This window comes from Protopterus annectens, chromosome 3.part1 (assembly GCF_019279795.1).
Source record: "Protopterus annectens isolate FY-2018-M chromosome 3.part1, PAN1.0, whole genome shotgun sequence".
Lineage (NCBI taxonomy): Eukaryota > Metazoa > Chordata > Ceratodontiformes > Protopteridae > Protopterus > Protopterus annectens.
Window position 1 is genome coordinate 1,712,049,693 of NC_056732.1, and position 13,013 is coordinate 1,712,062,705.

Genomic DNA, 13,013 nt, shown 5'->3' on the forward strand with positions numbered 1-13,013 from the left:
CACAGGGTGGGGCAGGGGTATAAATAATTAATTTATTCACACGGTGGGGTAGGGGTATAATATATGGATGCACTTGCATAGTGTTTGCATTGATGCTATTGCATGTTGGGTGTCGTGGAAGGGGAAAACAGTTTTACTGGGGCTAAAAATGACATGTTCCCACAGTGTTATAATTTCAGTGTGCCATTCAACAGTTTTAGGAGGACTAAATAAAGAAAAAGCTATCAATTTAAGAAAATAAAACAAAAATGGCAGTTTTATTGGAATTTTCAGATAGGTTCTGACACCTCAGTTATCCAGCTTTCCAAGGCAGTAAAATATAACATACCATAGTGTACAATTATATGCAAATGCAAAATGATGCAGTTAATAAAAGAGGGGGCACTGAAATTAATAAATAACCAAGGAACATCCAAAGGATTTCTGCTTCAAGCCCTGCTGCTTAGAAAATACACTAAAACTGAGCACTAAGTTTATTGCTAAAGATGTATTTTCTTAACACATAAGGAATGTAAAGAATGTAATGTTTCCTTTATGTCACCCTTGTGGCAAGGCATGTATAGGGAAAATCAAATGCTAGTTTAAAACTAGATTGTTAGAACTCTGCAATGAAATAAGAAGGCATACACAAAAGATAGCTGTGATTTCACATTTTTTGGATGTTAAACAGGGAATTTTAAAGTATTTTAAGTGTCTATACTTCTTCATGTGTCAGGTATTAGTAGGGGAGAAATTTATGTGAAAGGCGTGTAGAATAATCAATATTATTTTTTTCCCTGTATGCTAACTGATGACTTATTGAAAGCTCAGGAGAGCTGTCAAGACATGAAAGAAAAGCTTATATCACATTCCACTGGCATTTAATCCTGACTGAAGTAATAATGTTTTATTCATTCTTGCTTATCTTTCAGACCTGTTTCTCTGCAGATGAACTAGTGGAAATTTACCACATTAGTAATGAGATGGGAATTTCACGTACTGAGTTTACAGAGCTCTGCCCAGCCCTTATTCAACAGTTACTGAGTAGGGCTTGCTCCAGATCTAAGCCTGGAACACCATCAATCAGTGACATCACAGTTGCAGAAAGTAAGTTTTAACATTTCATTATGAGTTCTAATCAAATATTTACCTTTTCAGTTATTCCATGTCTGAATACCATCAGCATATATGGCAGGAGAGCTTCTATGAACAAAGCCATATTACACTGTTACTGTAGTAATGACTATAAGTCACTGTCCAGTAAAAAAAAAAGAACTTTTTATTAAAAACACAAACATCCTGATATTTAAAATTAAACCACTTCTGCTACTAAGTGTTATAGTTGTTCTTTTTAATAACAGAACTATGAAAGAAAATTAGAGGTGTTTTTCCCTCTGATGAAAGACATCAAGGAACTATTTGCCAAGTATGACTGTATGCATTTATTTTAGAAAATAAACTTCCTTATGAAGTCAATAACTCATCTGGACTGCAGGCTAGAGATTGCCTCTCCTAATAAGGATTGCTATTAGAGTATAGATAAAGAGAAAGTAATAGGGGATCCTATGTGAAAGACCAGCATTGGTAGAGTTTTTAATAGAATCTGGAGCAGATACTGCTGTTAAAAAAGGGATAATTAGTACAGCATATAAAATATTGCATGATAACTATTCAATATTTTCATCAATGACTTTCACCGCACCATCCCTAATGCAAACATTATCCAAATACGCCGACGACTCAACAATCATTTGCTCTGCCACCTCCACCACCACTCTCATAAAACTAACACCAGATGCCTTCTCCTCCACTGAGCAATGGATGCTAGAGAACCATCTGGCACTCAGTGCATCAAAAACCAAACTCATGATATTCAGCCCCTCAGAAACCACAATAATCGACCAAAACTCATTCTCCATTATCAGTAAGAATAATACTCCTCTTGAAATAGTATCCAATGCAAAACTGCTTGGAGTACTTATTGACGATCAGCTCAAGTTTGATACCCACCTACAAGCAAATATCAAAAATACCCACTAGAAACTAGGCATGCTCTATTGCCACAATTGCTACCTCACCCCCTCTACCAGGCTTGTTCTCTCTACCACATATCTTATACCTTCTCTCATTTATGGTGCCCCACTCCTAACTAACTTACAATTTTCCCTAAAGACAAAAAGCTCTTGCTGTTACAACAAAATCTCCAAATTTGCCACTGGATACAGATATTCCACATATCACTGTACTGCCCTCGACAAACTAAATTGGCTAGAGTTGCCCAATTACTTCTCCTACATTCAACTCATACACGCCCACAAAATCATCTTTAATCCCCATCTTTGCCCCTCCCTTGCCTCAACCTTTAAAATTCACCTTTTTAATAGACTCCTAAGAACCAATACCCAAAATCTGATCAAGCTGCATAAGCCTGCACACCCATCTGGCAAATTTCTACTATCCTTTTCCTTAGCACATCCCTGGAACTCCCTGCCACCTCACCTTCGCACCACTAGCAGCCTCTCTACTTTCAAAACCTTGCTTCATTCTTACCTAACATCCCTCTGGGAATGCTCATGTTCCCATCCCACATGAATTCCCCAGTAACACACCTATTTCATACCCCCACTCCCTATCTTCTTCCCCATCCTTTCTCTATACTATCTTTCTCCCCACTTCCTTCCTTACTCCCCTTCTTCCCTAAACTCGTCTCTCCCTTACCCCATACACCCAATTCGATCTCTTCCTCCTCCTTCATATTTTCCTCAGCAGAAATACTCATTCTGTAAATATCTTCTTATAGTTGTATTAAATGTAACGTCTGCATTTGCAATCATAGGAATTACATATTTGTAAATATTGTAAATATTCATAGAGATCCTTTAATTCTGTTTTTACATCTTACTAAATTGTACCTTCAGATAGCATTTTTATCTGTACTATTGTTATTTTATACTAATGAAATATTGTTATTTTATTCATTGTATACTGTGGAGCTTTTCTCCCCAGGACTCCATTGAAAATGGGCTCTTCTGGCCCAGTGGATTATCCTGGCAAACAAACTTCAAATAAATAAATAAATAAAATAAATAAATATAAGGATCAATCAGAGGAGGTTAGAAAGGATTGGGAAGAGAGATTGGATACACAATTCACTAAGAAACAATGGGAGAATATACAACAAAGTCTACAAGAGTTAGAATCTTCGAAAGTGTCTGCATAGGTATTACTATTCCTCTAGCAGACTCCAAATACTTTTTCCTCAGGTACGTTGCAAATGTAGGAGGAATGATGGGGAAGAAAGAGATAATTGGGAACATATTTTCTGGGAGTGTAATGAGTTGATAGACTTTAAACATTCTCTGTAGTCTACTCTGTTAGAAATATTGTGTGAGGAAGTTGGTATAACTTAGGAAATTATTTTTTGAGCTCTGATTCTATCTAGGAATTGCCTAGACATAGTAAGGCATTGCTCAGTTTAATTGTAATGGCTACCAAAAGAGCATTTACTAGAAAATGGAAATCAAAATGTAAACCAAACATACTAAAAGTGTTAAATATAGTAACAGAAATAAAAGAGCTGGAAGTGGGATCTTTAGAAAGGGGTAGGAGCAAATTCCATAGTAAAAAGGGAATTGTGGGAACAATACATGCAGAATAATGTTTTTCAGAAGGAATGAGGTTTAAGGGAAGGCAGGAATTGAAGGAGCTATGTAATGTTTGACTGATAATGACTATAGAAAATAAGTGATATATAACATTTGCAACTGAAAATATGTCAGTATGGCTTATTTTCATTCATATAAATGCATGATTGCCTGTGTCATAAGTGATAATTCAATAAAGCTGTTAATTTTTTAAAAAGGAAAAGAAACTTCCTATTGCTTTTATCATTTCATCAGAAAAATATTATATAGAAACAAATTATATTTGTGTCATATTTTAAGTATTTGTTTTCTTTTTCAGTCATATTTCTAGTCTGTGGCTGTTTTGATTTGCTTAATAGTTCGAACACCTCCTACCTTGTGCTAGCTTCCTTCAAAAAAAATAATCTTTCTGGTGCTGCAGGCACAAGATGCCCACAATAATACACCTTAGGGTAAACAAGAAATAAGATGCTGTTTATAAAAATGGTGTCATATGAGAAACAAATTAAAGTTGGTTTATGAAATAGACTATTCTGAAGCATGGCTTGCAGTGCTGGACATACGGTCAGGTACATGTGCTTCTGCACATAACAACTACCCGTATACAGTGCTGTATGCTGCTAGGTAGATCTATGTATTTGTCATCTATTTTCTTTGCTGCCCCATCATCTGGCCGCTTTCAGATAGTAGTTGCATAGACACCAGTTCCTCCTTCCTCTGCCCTCGACCAGACTGGATGAGCTAGCATTGGTCATTGTCTTTCAGCACTCCTTAGTGAACTCCTTTAGCACCCAGTCCAGTAATAGAACCTTGATCAGTTGGAATGCAGTCATGGCTTCATCCCGCTGAGTCATGGAGTCAATAAAGGAAAGACTTCATGACAATGCGAATGTAATCCCAAAATTAATAAACCTCCCATATTATGTCAGCCATTTATATTTGTTTCAGATATATGAAACAGGCAGTCAGACTTTTTCTATTTTGTATATTGTGGTATATTTTCTTTACACTATGTTTTACTTGTTTTCTGCTTTTAATTGTAAACTTAAACTAGGAAAGATACCACAGCTGTGTCTCTTGTGAGTCACACAGAAATTACTGTTTTCCTCACTCTCCCAACCTGGTGCTGTTTTACCCTCCTGCCCTTGTATTGTTGTGTTTTTAAACTCAACTGCTTTTCTAGTTGCTTACCCTTTCTGTTAATTTGACCACATATTTCCTTCCCTGTCCCCTTTCATTGGCTATTGTGAATAAGCACAAAATTATCATTTTGTAAAATCACTCCCCTCAGTGATTTAAATTTATTAGCAGTCCCACTGTATTCCACAGAGCCGGAATACAAAGTGTCCACCTTCTTCCAATCTATCTTTCTCATTTAAACTTAGTGACTCTCCAATTAGACAGCTAAAGCTTAAGTTACCCCCTCTTTCATACCTAATGGCTTAGTACACACTGCAGTTCTTTGGATAATAACCCATTATTCCATCTTATATTTAAAATATGCAATGTCTAGTCCAAGATCACCAATTGCTGTAGAGCCCATGTTCTGTTTCTCAGTAGTCATCTTAGGATTAGTGCTTCGATTTTACTCCTGGTGAGAGAAAGAGCATATGGACATTCTTTTCTGGAGAATGCTGATGACCAGAAAGCTTTATAACTACTTCATAGGTGCCAGCTTGGAATTTGTACTTATATCGTGCTCCTAGTGAGAAAAGGAGCAGAGTGCATTGATTCCTGACTGTTTCAGACTGGGCAGTGAGTGTCTGTGTTGGACCTTCCTGATTGGTGCAGCTGCTGTTCAAGGCATCTACTAGGAAAATGCTACAGCAAGCCTACAGAACCTTGCATGATCTGGGACAAGACTGCTGCTAACTAAAGACCCTGTGGCTTGCTTCTCATCTTGGGATTGGTGCTACTTTTTTGCTTCTGGTGGGAGAAGAAGCAAAAGAGCATTGTATCCCAGCAGTGTGAAGCTGTGGTGAGACCAGCACTAGTAGTAGCCAAGCAGTAACCAGTCATGCACATCCCTTCTTTTCATAATTTTTGACAAAGCTAATTCCTTCTTTTCAGTACGTATTGCATTATTAGCTGATGTCTAACCTAATTTCATAATATAAACAGTCCAAAACAAACCTGTTAGCAGCTGAAGGTGTTCCGTGAAAGAAAAGGCAATGCAGTGAATAAATCACGAACGGACCATTATGGACATCCAAGATCTCTTGAAATCCTTTATTAAAATGAACTCTCAATAAAAAGGCAATATTTATAGGAAAATCATTGTAGAAAAATATATAAAAACACAAATTTAGGATGGATAAGCACTTTCGGGATTTCTCTTCCTCAGATCCTGTTGCAACTGAAAAAATGTTCCATTTAAGGAAGGCTTAACCAATCAAGAAGTTCACACAAACTGGCACCTCCAGTGTAAGCCAGAGGTAAAACATCCTATCAGGAGATGATGGTAAAGTTACACCCTCCCTAGAATCCAGTCGGTGGAAGAACTTCAAGTGTAAGTTAAAACATCACTTCATTAGGTGTGCATTTGCTTTCGAAATAAACACTGCACTGCTAGAGCAGATACCAGTCCTCTTTCTTCGGATGGATTCAAAAAATAATGCAGCACCTTAGTTAAAAATAAAACATGATGAAGTAAATTGTCACTCTGTTTCAATGAGGTGAATCTTGTCACATAAAAGACTGTTATTCACAATGCATGAACCATGATGGAACAGCCTAAAACAATGACAGTGCATATATGAGTCATCCCTCCAGTTCATTCCAATAAAATTTTTCTATAGAAGAAATAGCAAAGAAGGAAGGGGGGGTGGTGAGAGGGTGGGAGGTGCATGCTTTTCCTTGACTCAAAGCTAGGTGAGAAAATCAGTGACAGGTTTTGAAATGTTTGGTCTTTAGAATAGGTTTTAATTTTATTGATTTGATTAAAATTGATTGGATCATCAACTTACGAGCTGATCGTGAACTTGGACTTAATGGTGTGGTACCATTAAAACCTATTCTTTTTCTGTTCAAGTTTAAATAGTTAGCCAAGTCACATGATTCAAAAATCAGCTGTTGACCACATCACAACACATTCCTAACATAAAAATTTTTTTTATATACATATCAACTTAAAGTTGATCAAATTCGACATTGATCAAATCAAACATGTACACGCAAATACTTCCTGTGTGTTTGCCCTAACAACACAATAAAATAAAATCAGTCAGTAAAAAAGTGTTTTGTTATTATCTGATGAAGTTGCTGTACCACAGCAATGGAAAGCACTTCATAACAATAAACGCATAGAGTCTTTTTTAGTTGGAGCTTGTTGGAGTCTGTTGGATACTATTTTTTTATTTGTTTAGTGGTTTTTAATTTCCAGTTTGTACTCAGTCAGCCACATATATTAAATGCTTGCTGTTGCACTTGGCTCACACCTTTAGGGAAAAAGTCTGGCCAGAAACTGGACGGTGAAACAAATTGGTAACATGTACTGACAAGCCTTGCATTTTCCACATTTCATAGTCCCTTTTCTACCTTGAATGTGTTGAGATCTCCTAATAGTTCTATATTTATGACAGAAGAGTCGTTTGATGTTCTTTTTATTTTTGAAGGTAACTCTGGGTACATCTTTCACTATTTTCCTTAGACTCTGATCTTCCGTCAGCACTGGTCAATATTTCCTAATAATGTCACATACTTGTCGAGCATATAGAATAGGTTAAGATGCACCTTAATGGTGGAAAATGGTTATTGTGCTTAGTAACTTTCTCATCATGTGCATATTGACCGGAAAAATAGGGTTGACTCTTCCTCTTTCTGATATTCTGTTTGTCACAATTCTTCTGATTCACATCCCGATTGGAATAACCTCTCTTTTGCAAATGTATTTTAAGTTGTTGAAGCCTGAAACTCTTTTTCAAATTCATTGTCAGCTGTGCATAGCCTAGAGATTCTAGTGGCTTGATTTTTCAAATACATTGTAGAAGACATGCCTCAGATGCATACTATCTTTGTGCTGGTAATGATTCCTCCAAGTTCTCATTCTGTAAATACTTGTCTCGAGTCCTGCATCCAGATTTAAAAATAACTTTACATTGAGAAACTCAATGGCTGTCTTTGAGTACTGTGCTTCAATGAACAGGAAGGTGGTCATGCTGTTCAGAAAAAAATCTGTGAATAATTTCAGTTGAATGTCATCCCTTTCCCAGATGAAAAGAATATCATCCACAAACAGACCAGAATAAATCAGATGGGTAGCCCATGGGTTGGATTCATTAAAGACATGTTCTTGGGCAATCACAATGTTAGAGTAACTATTGGCACATGGGGTGCCCATAGCAACACCCCAACATTGCCAATAGTACTTGTCACCATAAATAGAAAGATTATTCTCTAGGATGATTTCTAATAATAAACAGATTTGTGCCAAACATGTCAATCTAGGTTGTGCAAACCATTTAACAGCTGCAATGTCATATGAGTTGGGAATGACAGTAAACAAAACTTTGTATATCTAGGGTCACCAAAATTAAACTGGAGAAATCTGTATATGATTTCATCTTACCATACAGTTTCTCCAGAAAATCTCCAGTATCTTTATGTATGGTATCAACTTCTGGCAGAAGTTCTTTAGTTAGTCCTATACATATACCGAAAGTGATTCAGTGACCCAACTCCATCCCGCTACACTGGGGTGCAGAGCGGGATCACTTAAACATTTGTGAATTTTTGGCAGACCACTAATAGTGGGTATCTGAGAGTGTGCTGTACTGTAGAAATCAAATAGCTCTTGAAAGATGAGTCTGGTGACAAGCATATCACTCAAGGTGTTACTGACCTCATTAACTACTTTTTCAAGCTGTTTCCTAGGAATATTTTGCTAAGTTCTGTTGTCTCTTAACATCTCTTCCATATTTCTCTTGTAGTCATTTGAGTTTTTTACCACCAGCGCCCCTCCTTTATCTGCTGGTTTGACTACAATGTCATCATTTCTCATTAATTCCAATAACGTTTTTCTTTCTCCAGTGGTTAAATTATGATATTGTTGGCCTGTTTGCTGTTGTCTTAAGTTGCAACATCATTCTCACATAGATGTACAATCAGATCATCGGCTGGATGATTTACTGGCACAAAGGTGCTGATTTTTTTGTACTGTTTCTGCTGGAAGTGTTGTCATTCTTCACATTTTCATTGTCAAAAATATTCTTCAGTGAGACATTTCTCCCAAATTGTTTGATATCTATCACAAACTCACTCAGCCTGGAGTGAAAAGCTGGAATGAATGACAGATCTTTATTCAACACTTTAATATGGACATTACTTAGAATGAAGTCAGACAGGTTAAATACCTAGCATGGGGGGGGGTCTCTATGTCATTTATTTCTTCCATTTCCTCTCTTTGCTTAGTGATCTGTTCATTTTCTTCTGAGCTGTCCTGATGTGAAAAGGTAGTTTTGGAAAAATCGGAATATGTGCAGCTCCATCTATGGGCCTAGTACCTATTTCTGTAGAGGTGGGGGGGAGAGCAATATTCAAGCTCAATTGGCTGTTGTCATTCACATTCCCTGTGTTGGTTAGTACAGAATCATTGTGATTAGATGAATTCTCAGATACATTACTTAGTGCTGCATCAGCACTAGCTATAGCACTGGCTGCAGCAACAGAATTCTGTTTGGTGCTGATATTGTTGGCATGTGAATTAAAATTTCTATCATGGTTAAAACTTTTACTTGCTGTGTGACCATTACTTCTGCCCTTTGCTAAACCATTTGAATCATCAGATGTATTGTTTATAGGCCATTCAAAAACATTACCCTGTTCAAAATCTTTGTAATCTCTCAACATTTTTTTTCCTTTTTTTCTCTTTCAGTTTGCGTTCATACAGATTTAAATGATTCTGTAGAGTTTCAAGTCTATTAAGGCAAGTTTCATTTAAATCAATAAGTTCCATGTCAGCTTGTTTTTTCTTAATAATTTCAGACAATTCTTCTCCTTCAGGTTTAAAGAACTTTAGAAGCGGTTTAATATAACTGGAGCTTGTCTCTAAGTTAATTGCTTTGCCAACGTGCTAGACGCCCAGGAAGGGGGTTACCTTAACTCAGCATGCACTTAACTCTTAAGACTCTAGGAATTAGCTGATGGTATAGTCAGGCTTCCAAATGGATGTGCTACAATCGCAGTCTTTTTAGTTTATATGCTGCATTTTCTTCTTCTAGAAATGGCCTTTCAAAGTTCTCATTGCCTTCAGTTAAGCCAGTTTCTTTTGAAGCATCTTGTTGAAAGTCAACATTAAGCAATGGATTGGTTGAATCAATTAAAAGTTCAGGCATAGTTTTATTGTTAGTAGGATTTAAAATATGTTTGTTCGCAAGAAAATATTTGTCCAAACTATTCTCTGCCATGTGCTGCTACAAGTAAGAAAAGTATAAACAAAATAGTTCAAAACAAACCTGTTAGCAGCTGATGGTATTCTTTGAAAGAAAAGGCAATGCAGTAAATAAATCATGAACGAACCACCATGGACAATCAAAACTCTTGAAACTCATGACTCTTAACTTTAACAACATGTCCTGATAGGATGTTTTACCTCTGGCTTACACTGGAGGTGTCAGTTTGTGTAAATTTCTTGACTGGTTAAGCCTTCCTTAAATGGAACATTTTTTTCAGTTGCAACAGGATCTGAGGAAGGGAAATCCTGAAAGCACTTATCCATCTTGAATGGTGCACCGTTTTGTGTTTTTATATATTTTTCTACAAGGACCTTTTTATAGATATTTCCTTTTTATCGAGCATTTATTTTAATAAGGGATTTTATAACCCTATTTTTCCAGTCAATTTGCTCATGATGAGGAAGTTACTAAGCACAGTAACCATTTTCCACCATTAAGGTGCATCTTAACCTATTCTACAGATGTTCGACATGTATGTGTGACATCATTAGGAAATATTGGCCAGTGCTGATGGAAGATCAGAGTCTAAGGAAAATACAAGGAGATGTACCCAGATTTACCTTCAAATATAAAAACAACATCAAGCGACTTTTGCTTCATAAAGATGGAACTACTAGGAGATCTCAACACATTTAAGGTAGAAAAGGGACTATTAAATGTGGAAAATGCAAGGCTTCTCAGTACATCAATGTTTTCAATTTATTTCACCATCCAGTTACTGGCCAGACTTTTTCCCTAAAGGTGCGAGCCAACTGCAACAGCAAGCATTTAATATATGTGGCTGACTGCCAGGATTGCAATGCCTTCTATATAGGGAAGACAGATCACCAATTTAAAGAAAGAATTCTTCGCCATATACGTGGCATTGCCTATTCTGACAAGACCAGTGCTTTAGCACATGTTAAAATGCATCCTGCACACTCCTTTAAGTTTATGGTGCTACAGTTGATTCTGGAAAATATAAGGGGAGGCAATGTGCGGAATCGCACTGAAGTTGCTGAAATTGATTGCTTCATCAACTTATGAGCTGATCGTGAACCTGGACTTAATGGTGTGGTACCATTAAAACCTATTCGAAAGAACAAACGTTTCAAAACCTGTCACTGATTTTCTCAGCTAGCTTTGAGTCAAGGAAAAGCAGTCCTGAATACACTCTTTCAAAACAACACCCACATCAACAAATACAGACAGATCTCAGAGAACCTCTACTTCTAAACCCATAAGGCAAGTCACCACACAATCCGACATTCTGGTCATTGGAGACCCCTCTCACCAGGCTGAGTAAGGAGAAAGTCACGGTCAGTTGTTTGTCAGGATCCAGGATCTGCCACATTACACATGCACTCAGGTCATTGGACCACAAGTACCAATAAGTCTCAGTCATAGTCCATGTTGATGTAAATGACCTGAGATATATCTCCCTATTATATGAAGAGAGACTTCATGGAACTCTTGGAATATGTGTTCCAGGCTGGTATGAGTGTAGCTTTCAGCAGCATTTTACCTTCTCCAAGGATAATGCCACAATACGAACAGAAGATGATTGACTTTAATAATTGGCTTACTTTCTGGTGTCGTTCTAAGGGGATGCAATATTTATCAGCATAGAAGGAGATGGTCAACAGAGTATGCTGCTTTGTCAGGGATTGTCTGTACCTCTCCACCCTAGGCTTTCAAATATTAGCTAAAATATTGTCCTCACCACAGGGACGTTTTTTAGACAATGCCAAATTGAAAGTAAAATCAAAAAGTGTTACTACTCAATGCTAAGAGTCAAAACAAAAAAAAAAAATCCACTCCCAACAAGCTCTGCTCATGCTAGAGAATACTGGTATATGTGTGGTCACTGAAACATGGTTTAAAGCCTCAGAGAGCATACATTTAGACCAGCTAATACACAGGCAGGGATTAAAAGTGGTGGTGTCTCAATTTAAATCAAAAATAAATATTTCTCAAAGCTGGTCAAACAGGACAATGGACTTGAGTTTTTCCACATTTAAATCACTGTAGGTAAAATCTCATACTACTTCCTTGCAAGCTATAGGTCCCCCTTTATGACGTAGGAAACCCATAAAACTTATTGGAAACAATTATCATCCATCCCAATATCATGGATGACTTTAATTATCCCACTATTAATTGGGAATCATATGCAACACCAAACATGTAGGCACAGAGAATCCTGGATTTTGTAAACACAAACTCCCTGGACCAGATTGTCAATATGTCAACCTGGGGTGGAAACATATTAGATCTGATCTCATTAATATAGAAGACTGCTGCACACCCCCTAGTACAATGTCTTTTCTGGTGAGTTCAGACCATAAAATGGTCTCCTTTGAAGTTAAAATAAAACCTGGGACCCCAGCTAACCCTGGAATACAGAGGAACTACTGAAAGAATAAAGTCCTATTATTAAGTGATAATCTGGCAAAATTTCAAACCCCCATAAACCCTGAGAATACTGCTGTCTACATGGAACTGTTCACAGATACCCCATGCAAGCATGCAGATTGCTTCACTGAGGAAGCTGTACCTATCAGGAAGAAGTACAGAACTAAATCAAAAAACAAGCCACTCTGGTGGAATCACAGCATCATTAGACTGTATAACAGAAGAAAGAAAATCACAGCAAAAATTAGGAGGCGTAGCACCCAGCAGGATAAAAGCACTCTCATCAAACTAAACAAACAGAATGAGACAAATAAAGTCTACTAAAACCAAATTTGAGGTCAATTTGGCATCCCAGGCCAAGGACAACAACAAGGCATTATTTAGCTATGCCAACAGTGTCAAAGATAATACACAATTGTGTGCAGAGCTCATTGTTAATGCATCCACCTATACTCAGCCAGAAGATATAGCAAACCTTCTGGGCAACAAATGTAGCTCCAACTTACCCTCAGGAAATACCATCAAATATAACTCATCCTACTAT

At 37.1% G+C, this 13,013-nt stretch overlaps 1 protein-coding gene across 1 annotated transcript in view; it reads left to right on the forward strand.

The window, feature by feature from the left end:
• Positions 1-13,013, forward strand: part of LOC122798635 (zinc transporter ZIP4-like) — a 457,341-nt gene that overhangs the window by 278,360 nt on the left and 165,968 nt on the right. The window contains exon 5 of the mRNA XM_044067722.1: positions 912-1,086. Coding sequence (XP_043923657.1) covers positions 912-1,086 — 175 coding nt within the window. The remainder of the gene's footprint in view (positions 1-911; positions 1,087-13,013) is intronic.